This window comes from Gymnodraco acuticeps, unplaced genomic scaffold, assembly GCF_902827175.1.
Source record: "Gymnodraco acuticeps unplaced genomic scaffold, fGymAcu1.1, whole genome shotgun sequence".
Classification (NCBI taxonomy): Eukaryota; Metazoa; Chordata; class Actinopteri; order Perciformes; family Bathydraconidae; genus Gymnodraco; species Gymnodraco acuticeps.
Genome location: NW_022992351.1, coordinates 10,142,302 through 10,155,815, shown reverse-complemented (window position 1 = coordinate 10,155,815; position 13,514 = coordinate 10,142,302). Strand labels below are relative to the sequence as shown.

Genomic DNA, 13,514 nt, shown 5'->3' with positions numbered 1-13,514 from the left:
CGACCACTAGAGCACCTCTAGTGGTCGTGTAAGAAACAACATACACTTTAAAACGTGTCTCTGGGTCGTAATAAGGGCATGAACAATTGGCCTATATGGTCGTTCTTTGTAGGAGGACAGGCTGAAATATTCCACAACCTCAACTGTCGGTGGGCATGTTGCATTGTGGGCATTATAGGTGTCCGTTTCGATAAGGTAGAAGAATACAGGACATTACAAAAAAGACGATATCTCGCTGCATGGAACATTTTGGTCCTTTTTCTCTCAAAACTATTTATAGCCACATCTTAACAGTTGCCTAAACCCCAAAAAACGTTGACACAATTAAACATTTGGAGAAATAACAATATTTGCATTCAGACAAAGACTGATGGGAAATTAAAAAAAAAAGAATAATAACATCTACAACCAGCATATTGTTAGCTTAGCATTGAGAGTTAAAAAAAGGGGAAATAGCTTGTCTTTCTTTGTCTAAAAACAAAATCCAAATATCAGGATCCATTTAAGTTACCAAGTAACATATTTTATGTTGTTTCTTTAAATCGTACAAAAACCAAGAGCGATGTATATGTTGGACTTTTTCTTGGCCAAAAGCGCTGACTTAACTGTGATGTTGCCAGGAAACCAGAGGAGCCTCCAGGAAATTGGAAGTAACATTTGCGAAGGGGCACTGACAAATGATGACATGTTCATCTAAAAAGAAAAGTTTATTACTGCCAGGTTGGATAGCTATGTTCAGTGTTTTACTTCACATGACGGGACATGTTTGGTTTGACATGGATGGTACTTTAGGGCTTTTACACTAATAAAACATATTTGTAGACCAAACAATTGGAGTTATATTAATCAAGCAGGACTTTTACCACTGAAACAGATGGAGGAAGGCGTAATGCCAGGACATTGTGCAGGTTAGTAAGCATTCTGGCCATTTTGATGGAAGCTAAAGTTGTAGTCCGTTTTAAGCTGACATTTGCTCGAAGAAACCTGGATAATTGGAACTCATGAAGTTGGTAGTTATTTTTGACTTTGTTGATTGTATTTAACATTGGTGGCAGTCTTTCAATTCATAAAGCATCCTAACTGCCTTTGCCATCATTAAAATGTTTCTGACTCTTATTAGGGAAGAGACACAAAATCAATACAGTTCGCCTTTCGAAAGGTTTGAAACAGTCCTGCTGTTTTTCTCTGCTTGGCTGTGTGTGTGTTTGGGAAATCACTGAAGGGTCATTAACAGAGAGTTATTCCATTCAGCGGCAATATATACAGTAAGTACTCCATTATTTATGTTGTATATGTGCTGCAGCTTTTAAATGTGATGGTGCCTCATTAAGTGCCTTTTAACACTTGTGTTCTGCCTTCCTTTCCTGTTCTGTTGCCAACATGTATTGATGAAAGAATCAAGTAAATGCACAGTTTCATCACCAGAAATATGCACCCTCAATCTAAGGGTATTTTTGGCATTACTTCAGCTGGAAAACCTGCCCCCTGTGTGTCATTACACTGCTACTTATCTCACCATTGTTCAGCAGTGTGTGACTAATTTCTGCCTGAGCTGGCTTGGAATGTCATAGTCAAAGTCAAACCTCCAGTTTTGGACAATCTGCAGCTCACTGCAGAGACCACAGAAATCCAATCCAAATCCAATTTGGCCCGTGATTGATTACCGTGCTCGCTCCTTAATTAGGTGGGCAGCTAGACTAATAACTGATGTAGATACATAGGAGCCATTTCCTCCAGCTTTCAGCAACCTTTGCAGGCACGTTTGTCCACATGGCATCCCTTATCTGTCACTGGCTTGTAAAGGAACACATCTCTTCCTAATTCCACTAACATGCAGATAATCTACCAATTCATCTTCCAAGCTTGAAAGCATTTTGAAGGGAAAATGCAATTTACTCTTCTATGCACTCTAATTTTTCTTCTGATTTGTGAAGAGACCTTTGCAAGGAAAACATCATCACCCAATGGTGAAAATAAATATCAAGCAAGAAAACAGAGGCCATTACCTGGTGACCAGAAGCAATCCGTTGCTCTTATCAGACCAATGACAGCCTTCTGGATGATAACACAAGGTGAGCAAGAGAAATACACACAGCTGATTCAAGTTCACTTGGAGCTTCTGGTTGGACATGACATAACTTCAGACAATCAGCTGAACCATCTTGACTTGGGTTTGTGATGAATAAATATTTGGGGTCTCAAATGGACAAGGTGCAAGATAATGCCCTCCCTAAAAATATTTTTGCAGACTGCATTTATAAGAATAAACTATACAATTATAGTATTTTCTCCTCGTGTTGGCTTTCTGTCAACACAAAATATAATGTGCCTGTTGTGATGCAGCTTCTTCTTTCCCGTATAAAAAGGTTCGGGAAACACATTTTGGTGATCTATTATTGTAATACAAGAGAATGTTACCAAATGAGTGGCTTTGTTGGTTTCCGTTTAAAATCCGGGAGCAAAAATCACTGTTACACTTTAGGATTGTGGGTAGTGGTTCATCATGACATCCCTAATAAAACATGTTCAAAAGGTTGATAATATATGACCTATACCAGGGGTCGGCAACCCCTGGCATGCGTGCCATCATTGGCACGTGGCACTGTAACCAGTGGCACACTAGGAATAAGTGGAATAGGTGTGCAAAATATTTAAATGTTATTTTTGGATCCTGAACGAGACCGCCGCCAGAGCGCGTCTCCCCGTTACCTGCAGAAGGAAGCCATGTACGCAACGCAGCCCCGCTCTCTTTAATGACTTTCTGCCGCTTTCCTCCGTGGTGCAGTGCTGATCGTTTCACCACGGAGGAAAGCACTGCTGCCGTGCCGGCACTTATCAAATTGCAGTACCCATAAGGAGCTGTACAAATGCCGCAGTTTTTGCGTGGCTGTGTCTTTGAAAGCCCAGTGGCGATCTGCTCACCTCTGTTGTAGCTGAGAGGTTTTTACAACCCACCTCGGCGCCGCGTGTCGTTTGGCGAGCTGCTTAAAATCATAACAGGAAGGAAATCAGAAGACACCAGGATACCAGTTAAACAATAATCTGTTTTAATTATAAAAGGTAATAATCCAATGCAATACAATACAATACAATATAATATAATATAAGGAGTACTCCTGCCCTGGTTCGCGTGCTGCTTAGATCCTTCGGTCCTGACAGCCAGAGAAGAGAGAGCGAACACACGAACACAAACAGGAGGTATAGAGGTACCACGGGGAGGAGTCGGGGGAAATTATCCTCCCACAGAGCCCCTCCTGCAGCATTCCAGAAACTTCAGTTGTGTCTAAAGAATATTCCCTTGGCGACAAAGATATATACAAAGGTTTAATTTCTCATATTTCCAGCTCCTGGTTACACAGACTGCTTATTATTAATACAAAGTAATTAAACACACACATCTACTATTCAAGATATAGACTTCCCTGACATGGTGGAGATTTTAAGAAAAATGTTTCTTCCCCTACCTCTCTAGTCTTCTGTCATGAAAAAGCAGCTTCTATTTCATACAGAGTAATTAAACATGTTTAAGCCAACTACTCCACAATGTTTATAGCAATGTAGTCCTCACATTTATGAAAGAATAAAGCAGAGAAGTCAATAGAACACAAACCCAGGTATTGTTTGAGCAGTATTCACATAGCTGCTCAAATAGCCTTGTCCTGCATATCTTTAACACACACACATCTTTATCATTAACAGAAGTTGATTGTTCTTTTAGCTTAAGGGCTTCTGTGAACTTCCTTTCACCCCGAAGTCCGCGTTTACTGGAATGAATGCATTCATTGACAATTCAGACTGACTATTGTCTCTCTTAACTGTGTGACTCAATTCTCAAGGCCTGCAGGATGTGCATTATTAACTTAAGAAGAATGTAACCATTATATCTGGGGGAAATGTCCCTTGTTATTTTGCAAAGACCATTGATGATTACCTAAGAAACTCATGGCCTCTGACTGCAACAAGACTTTCTTAAAAACACTTAACGGGTAATCTTTTCACTCAAAACAGAAATCACAAGTAATTCTGCATTTTACCTCCTCACAGATAGCCAAAAAACCACCCTTTTGATTATATGTAAAAGTGGAAGAAAAAGACTATTGCGCTAATCTACTTTTAAGGAAAAGGGAACATTGTTTCAGGAATGTATAAAAAACCTCTCTATATTTAAGAGGAAAAATGTACTTTGTTCCTTCAACTATTAACACACAGGAATGTATAAAACCACACATATATTAGTGATAACATGATGCAACACACCTCTTATATATGGGTGACATTAAAAGAATATACCAAAACTATGCTGTATCAAATTTTCTGCATAATACTTTACATCAATTCCCACACCTCTCATCGAAATAATATGCTACAAAGGGGCGGACTGGAGAATCACAGATTGGACGGTCGTCCTTATTATTATGCCGTTTAAACCAATTATTTAAATTAGTTTAAACGGCATCATGTACAGCCTCTTACACACCAAACTGACACCAAAGAACACGTCCCGATGGAATGTCGGCTCAAGTCGCCTCATGTCTCCTGCTTCTTGGTCATGTTTCGCACTGGAACACACCACAAAGACTTCAGCCGACGGCCAAGTTGCACGTATGAACTGCGCATGCGTGAGTGGCAATAACTCTCTTTACCAGCAGACGGCGGTAGTGTGTATTCATCATTCAAAAGAGGCAAAAACCGGAAGACAGACTGTGTGATACACCGAGAGAAGAAGAACAGACTGTGATATACATTTATACAGTCTATGGATATAAACAAGCAACAAATAGCGTGTGCGTTCCATTTTCACTCTACAGCGAGAAGTGCTGTAAGGACCTTAAGTTGTGCTGACAGGTGAAAGAGGTCCACACACTGCTTCCCCGCAGCGAGGCTCCTCCTGTTGACAGTTCACGAACGTCGAGCTCTCCCCCCCTAAGAAAATTCACGATCGTCGGCACACACTGATCACAATTTGTTTTCTTCATATCAAAAAGGTTGCCGACCCCTGACCTATACATACAGTAAATACTGTATGGGTTGTTCAGGAGCATAATGTACGCCATCATCGTAAGTGTACGTTAGATGTTACGACATAATGCGTGTACTCCAAATCTTCAATTAGAAAATGTAAAAGGGATTTTTGCTTCTGGAAGCTCACTGTTATGACATAGGCCTACAGCCTGAGTACTTAAACTCGTCAGTAAAAACCAACAAAATAAATGTTTGCATGTCCTCCTCTGCTGTGCACAAATTGTACACAGTAGGCTACAGATGTATGACTCAGTTAGACAGAATGTTAAGAAGAAATAGGGCAGAGAGACAAAAACCATAGAGGACTTTAAAACACTTTCTTATGGTCTTTAGTATTTTCAGTAAAGTACAGGTCTTAAAAGTATTTTAACAGATTTGACATCTTTGTCGATAAGATTTAAATCCAAGTAAAAAGTAGTTTACATTTTGAAGAGCCAACACATTTATTTGCGTATACAATTGTACACGCTCACATGAGTCATCAGTCAACAGGCTATTACAGTATAGATGTAGGTTTTTAATCAAGCTCATAGACATTTATAATTTGAAGACATTGATGAATGCATAAAATACACATAACACATATTTCTGCTTATGTAGCCCCTGTAATGTTTGTTTGGATTGAAACATACAGCGTTAATATTGCATGGCTGCAGTTGAATATGGCAAATAGTAATTTAATATCATTCTTGATGAATATGCATTTTTTAAAAGGTCACTAACAAAAGTACAAATACAAATATGTATATTCTTCATGGGGAATACTGCTCAGCATGGGAAGGCAGTTCTTTGACGCTCTGAAGGAGAATTTTCAAAAGTGAGATAAATTAACCCTGGTGATGTCATCAGGGGGTCATCAACAATTTGGCTTGGTTTTCTTTAGAGTGGAAATGTATAAACGCATGTATGAGCCTGTATGCTATAAGTGAGAGTATAAGAAAAGGGCAAGAAGAAAAAAAGACTTTTGGACTTTCTTGTCCCCATCTATGCCTGTCTTCAAAACACCGACACTCGGCATGTGTTTTGTAGTCCTATGTTTGGAGTGCTGAGTGTTCTTCTTGAGTGACAAAACCATTTCATGCCGACTGGAGAGCATTCATTTATGCAGACTCGTAACTGATGTCAGCTGGACTGACGGGAGATGAATGCAAAGAAAAGCTGGGGGCATCGCACCCAGCAGCACCCAGGTGCCGGCACATCAGAGAGCAAGGCGAAGCTTTTTGATACAGAGCGGAAGATAGCAGTACAAGTTTCAACCTTGACAGTTTGCCACAGTGTGCTTTTGTAGATTGCTGTTTGGTCTTTCACATGCGAACGCCGCACAGAAGGTAAACAGCAGACAGTCTGACAGAACACACATCAGGGCATCTCTCTGTGTTAGCTGAAAGGAACAGCAGAAGCCTAAACAAAAGTTGTGTCAGATCTTTGCAGGGCCTGTAACTCAGGGTCAACGCACAGCAGAAAGAAGCACTTACACTGATAAACTTTGATGATTTCACCAGCTTCACAATAGGAGTTTTCTCTGCTTAAAACGTTATCAAAGTGGCCTATCATCTAAAATAATTCCTTGAAGTGAAGGAAAATCAGCATAAAGAGGTGAAATCCAAAATGTTGGGTCCTGCTTGGCAAGCCTACAAATCCTTCATATTTGTTGTGCTGATATAGAGAATAAAATACAGGTCTTAGGTTAAATGTTGCAAACTTATTTTATGTTGCCCTGCAGATGTAAACATGATTACAACTGTAAATGCGTTCTGGTATTTAAACATCTGCTTGCATTTATTCCTTGCTAAACAAGCTGATAACTGTTTTATAGTATCATCTCTTTATGATAAAGTGCACCAGATGTATTCAATATTGTCTTCAAATAAAGAAGTGTTTACCTTTAACCTCATTATGATTCTTATCATGTGCATCCTAATTTGTATTACTGTGGGGTTCAGTTATAATTAGGGCTGTGCAATTAATCGTATTTTAATTTCGATTACGATTTTGGCTTGCAACGATTATGAAAACAGCGTAATCGAAACAAAACGATTATTTTTGCTGCATCCCTTTCGCAATGATGCTCTCAATTTGTCTTCAGTTAAAGCCCTCTCGGCCAGGTTGTGTTGTGACTTGCAGTCTGTTGAATAAATCCATATAAACACGTTACAAGTGAAGCTTTAGTTGCCGTGTCTTTATTCTCCGGTCAGCTCTAGTGTAGGCTACAGTCATCCTTCAATAACCTCGTCAAGCCGGAGCCTCTTAGCTCGCTACTTCCGGTTTCCGGATAAGGGGTTACCAAAATAAGAGTATTGCGTGTAGCAGTATAATTAAACATTACAGGTTGTGAGTGACATTAGTTATCATATTTACGGTACGTCCACACTAGTAGAGGACCTGGGTTAGATATGTATGCACTTAATTTAGGAGAGAATATCTCAACTGTTGTAGACTAATATGACCCCACTGAACAACTTGGGATGTGTGCCAAAATCTCTATCCGGGACAAAAAGCCCCCAAATTACCACGCCCTTTTTTAAATGACCACGCCCCTTTTCATCTGAAGTGCTACTTCCGATATAGCTGTATCTTCTAAACAGTTTGAGCTACAGATTTTCTGAGGTGCTCAAAATGTTCAGAATGGCCATATCTAGGGGGAGGGGGGTATTAGAAATTTCTAATTTGATATTTTACGAGAACATTCGGTCCACTTATTACCATACAACTACCCAAGTACAGGAAATTGAGTTATCCTCTCATGAATTATGTGCATACATGCCTATCTTAACTTAGGTCTTCTACTAATTAATATAACCATTTAATTATAAACTAACAAGACTGCTTTTGAGGTCCTCAAAATGTTCATATTTTACTAGAAATGGCTAAAAACCGTTAATAGGTCAACTTACATACAACTACCTATACACACTGGAATGGCCATTATATTTATTAATTTAAACTTTCTGGACTTAGAGCAAAGTTAGAACATTTGTGTCATGTAGAGAGCTTAAATAAATTACCCAACAGCCAACAATACTTATTTAACACCACATTAGTACTGTTTATGTGTCACGTAAACCAGGGTGAGGAACATGAAGAGTAAGACAACAGAGTCCAGGTCCCCGTATGAGGATGATGAGCAGTGCTCATTCAGTGATAGGGTTTTTACAACAATCACCTCCCTTGCATTTGCAGTACTTGCAACACTTGATCCCAGCTACCCTGCAGGGACACCCATTCTTGTGAGCACACTTGCCACATGTGCAGGGATCTGGCAGGCCTTCGGGTTTTGAGATCACAAACTCAGGGACTAATGAACTACAAAACCATAATTCTCGGCATTCATAATCGAGGTGGCGTCTCTAAATGGGGCTTGGACCCACAGCTGCTGTTGGTGATACCCTCTATGGATATGTTTTCTTGCATTAGTTGATGTGCAAGTGGTTCTCTCGAAGTCCATCTTGAGGGCATTGCTATCAAATGCAGCGAGTCGCAGGTCGTCAAATGTCTTCAGGTCTGTTGATGGTTTGAGACACTTGACCAAGAATGTCTCTGCCAGCTGTATTGCATTTTCTGTTAGCTGTGGACTGTCGAAATTCAGGATCAGAGAGGAATATTCTGACAGCATTCAGGGCTGCAAGTTTAGTTGATATCTTGCTGGTTGTATCGCACCCAGTCAGCGCATGGAGTGCTGGGAGACACTTTGTGAGCTCGTCTCCCAGCGCTAAGCAGATATCGTGGAGTGGTAATATTGATCTTCTCACTCCTGAGTTGCGGACGAGCCAGAGCTCTTTGAGACCAAGATCTCTCCAATTGACTGTGATGTGGTATAACAGGCACACAAATACATCTGTGTCACCTGATGACAGCGTAATGGATGTAGGTCCTGACCGGTGGCATAGAATGTCCTGCACATGGAACATCATCCTGTCGTCAGCTTCCTCGTGTGTGCAGTTGAGCCGAGGGAATGGAGAAGCACACCCAGCTGACACCGTCCATGCCTGTGGTGATATACCAAGGTATAGAATGTTTGGTACCTTGGTAATTGGTGGTGAGCCACTCAACATAGAATGCCTGGAAAGCGGTTTTGCTGATGGAAGACGACCAGAAGTTCTATAACACCACTGGGACATTTTGGTTCGGTGATATCACATCAAGGACAACCATTTCCTTTGACTTCCATCTTCTCTCCCTCTCTCCATTCTTGATGCTATCCTCTCTGTAAGTGTCGAAAACGATGTGGATCTCATCACAGTTGTGCCCAGCTTTGGTGACCATAGATGTCAATGCAATAGCAAAGTCATGGAATGTTTTGACGGGCGGATCAAGCTTCTTTAAGGGGACCTTTCTCACCAAGGCCATGAAGTCGATAATGATGGCGTGGGTTTGTGGGGATGTTTCTGGACCTTTTTTTATCTATTAGTGGGCACAACTTCAGCAGCTCAGTCCCAAGTTGTGATTTGGCACTCTTCCTCAAGTAACCATCTTTGTCAACCAAGAAGAACGCAGAGTTGGTGATCTCATGCTGGAGTAGCTCCTCAACAGTGAAACCCCGGTGACACCCATACTCAATAAACATGAGAGCTTTGATTGTCTCATCTTTGATGTCTACTTTGGGAGCCAAATTCAAGGTGGTCTTAGGGGACGTAAACTTGATTTTGCTAATAGTTGAGTATATCGATATCGACCTATTTCTGAGTCGCTCATCGATACATTTAGCACAAGCAGCGCTGCCCTCCTTCATACAGCACAACAACTTGTCTATGTCTACGTTGGTCACAATTCCTCCAGTGAAAATATTCTTCAGCGCTACCTGGTCTTGTAGAGGACTGCATACCTTCAGGAGATACTCTGCTATGTCTTGCACCATCCCAACTATCTTAGTTGCAGTACTCGGATTGAAGTCGTGGTGAAGTGAGAGTTCTCCTTCTACATCATCCTTCATCTTCAGGAGGTCAACGTACTGGTCTTTCTTATGCTTGATGATACCCCACAGAGCTACTGCTTCCTTCTTCCTGGTGATACCAATTATCCCCCCACTCACTTTGGCAGGCCGGTTGTAGCACTGCTCTAGCGCCTGGTCAAACGGCACTCCACTACCTTTCTTGGTGGTGTTCACGACAAATCCACCATGCATGTAGGAGTCGTACAGTAGTGGGAACTTATCCTTCAGTTGATAGCAGTCCTGCAGGAATAATGGTGTCCACCGACAGTAGTTTGTTCTCCCAAAAAAGAAGAACAGTGAAGTTGCCCTCTCCATAGCACTGAGGTAGAGAATCCAATCTCCAGAGCGCAGAGAATTGGTCAGATCCCTAACTATTGGGTACAGGTCAGAAACGTATGTGTTCCAGTAATCAAAGGACTGGGACAGCGATGCCCTTTCCTTCAGGTAGACTTGAAAGGCTGCTTGGATGGTGTCAGCACGCTCCTTTGTCGTGTTCCATTCTTCGGCCGTGAGGTCTTTGGACTGGCAGTTGACCTGCAGTGCCTCTAGCTCCGTTAGTCTCTCAGGGTATTTGGAGAGGAATGCTTCCAACATCATAGATGTGAGGACCTTGTGTATCATTGAATGGGCAGTGCGGGCCCTGGAATAGTGGGAACCGGAGATCACAGTCTTGATGACATCAGTACCATAGCACTCGGTCTCAACTAGAACAGCAAACATTCCAGAGGGTTCCAGATATGTACCAAGACAGGCCAACACAATCTTCTCCATATGAAACCCACCTAGACCAAGGAATATGTTGCTAAACTGGTCTGGTTTCATGAGCTGAATTTCCTTGGCAATACGGTACACACCTTCGTCGGCCCACAACCCACCGTAGGTATTGTGAAGTAAAAACTTCTTTGCAGCAATGTTGAGCCAATCATCAAATGAGGGAAACTGGATTCGCCTGTCAATACACTGATATTTATTGAGAATTCGTACGGCCGGAGAGATCACAGTATACTACAGTTCTCATGTAAGATACCAGCCAACTCTGAAGACAAAAGCGCCAAGAACACATCTATACCTTAGAAGAGGAGGGCCCTAAAACACGCGGGTTTTCCTTTAATGCATGCCAGATGTCGAGACAAAGACTCGTTGCATTGCAAACCCACATGAGCCAAGCTTCTCCCCCCACAAGATATCAGATGACCTCTTGACCTGTGTCCTCCTGAGAAGCTTTGGATCACATTACAGGCAGGAATACACTTTAACCAGAAACAGATTCCCGAGGACAAGTCACTAAACTCTATATACTTTAACAAGACTAAAATATTCCTTTACAGGTATCACCCTTCTGTTTCAGAGCATCCTGAAAGTTAATCATCGTGGTGAAGATTGCATCGTATGTTGTAGCTGGATAGGGAAGGATGGGGGTAAGAATTGTGGTGGTAGGATGAAAGGTGCTATTCACAGTTGCACTTCTCAGAGCTGTAAATCCTGGGACATAGTCACTCTCATGTGTCGCTCTTTTGGAGAAGCGATTGACTATCCACAGAAAATAGTCCGAATCTATTGACTTGGTGGACCCAGTGAAGTCTGTTGCTGTGGTGGAGCTATCAGTTGTTGTGGGAGAGGGGTCTGTTGACATATCCAAGACTTCTGCTGCTGCAGTAGTGGAGCTTGTTGTGTTGGAAGTTGGTTCTGCTGCCATGGCGATGGGGCCTGTTGTCAAGGTTGATGGGTCTGTTGCCGTGGAAGTGTGTATCACATCAGATACTACAGTGGTTGACTCTGTTGCTGAGGTAGAGGGTTCTGCTGCTGTAGTAGAGACTGTTGTTGGATCAACAACTGTTGCTGGGGCTATCGGGCCCAATGTAGTAGAATTGGAGAGAATCTCTGATACCTTGTAGTTGGTGGGTATCACCCCGCGTTCCTTCACTGCCCCCATCCTGATGAGCTGTTGGCAGCTGACTGTATACCTAAGCTTTATTGTGGTCCGGCTCTGAGCGGCAAGGGGCCTTGCAGAGATCTCACTCTCCTCTGATGGTTTCGCCAGATGAATTGGAACATTTTGGAAGAGAACAAGGATGGTATCGTGTGTGGAGCCTGTTCCTGCCAGGGTGCTTTCATTGCGGTCAAAGTTGTCCAATGCCCCATTTAGTGGGCTTGTTGCTTCAAGGACAGTGGGAAGAGGTACTCTATTGCCACCTGCTGTAGTGATGATCCGTTCAGCGAGGTCCACATCAATCCTCTTGACTGTGTTGTAGCTGACACATATTCCATGATGGTTAAGAGCGGTCACTAGCTCTTTTGATCGTGTCAGACTGTGCACTCCTTGAGCCGCCATGACATGGAAAGGTGTTGGTTCCTTGCCATCAGTCATGATGTAGTGCAGAATTTGAAAGACTACATCAGTCTTCAGCTTAGAGGTTGTTTTCCCCTTGAACATATAGGAGCAAAACTCCTCCCATCTTGGTGGTGGGTTCTTAATTAATATGTCCATGGACAGTTTGAGGTCTTGGGGCTCACAGAGGCACATCTGCAGTCCAAACCTATATCCTGTCAGCTCCTGTGCCAGCTCAGTTGCAACCTGTTGGACAGGTGAAACTCGCAGGGACTCTACCAAGGCCTCTATAGAACTGTTGGTACAAAGTACCATCTGGGATATTCGTTTGTTACTTGGGTATGTAAAACAGACGGCGTCTCCATACATCTCGATGATCAGCTGCTTTACAGTTCTGTTTGACACTATTCCAGCTGAACCTTCATTTAGCCTGTCTCAGATGGAAGTCAGACTGTGTGCTGACCTACTAAAGTCAATCCCAAGGGCTAAAAATCTAGCCTTGAAGGAGTTGTCTCCGGCTGTTACCGACTCCTCCATTTTGAGGTTTTTCAGTATTTCCTCAATTTTAGCATGATATTTATTGAAATAGACTTTACAACATTGGTCGTGATATCGGATATCAGCCGCAAAAACATCATCTAGCTTACACATTGCCGCTGTTTCAGTGTACACATGGTCCTTGAACAACATGGCCGCATTTAGTAGTTTTTGGGCCATGGGCCTTTCACAGATTCTGAACAATGTGTGTATTTTCTTCTGTTTAAATGTCTTGCAATCCGAACCACAAAAGATACAGACATTTGTAGTTACACTGGACTTAAATCGCTTGCTGTGTCGCTCAGATGTATCATTAATAGGCCCCTGCTGAGATGGTTCTGATTGTTCTAGTGGTTGGGTTATGCTGTCAGTCTTAGCCATATCCCTTTGAAAACTACTGTAGCAAGATGAGGTGTGGTATTTCATGATACCCTGCTCTTGCACGGTCAGTCGAAGAACCCTAGCAGCTCGAGTGTCATTACTCTCTGTTTGTTTGGCAAGCGAAACAATATAACCCCTGCCGATTTCACCACTAGAGAGGTACTCTCTCTCTCGCATAGGATGCACTCCTCGAGATCGATCGGCTTGATCGGCTTAGGTGTAGCAGAAGGAGCAGCGAGCGGTACCACATCCTGAAAATAAAAGAAACATGTTTAAAATTATCGATGGCATGGGTTATCAGTATCACCATACAAT

General features: G+C 42.2%; 1 protein-coding gene across 1 annotated transcript in view; it reads right to left on the bottom strand.

Moving 5' to 3' along the window:
• Positions 1–5,518: 5,518 nt before the first annotated feature.
• Positions 5,519–13,514, bottom strand: part of LOC117542109 — a 30,374-nt gene continuing 22,378 nt past the window's right edge. The window contains exon 3 of the mRNA XM_034209591.1: positions 5,519–13,450. Coding sequence (XP_034065482.1) covers positions 9,332–10,774 — 1,443 coding nt within the window. The 5' untranslated portion in view covers positions 10,775–13,450 and the 3' untranslated portion in view covers positions 5,519–9,331. The remainder of the gene's footprint in view (positions 13,451–13,514) is intronic.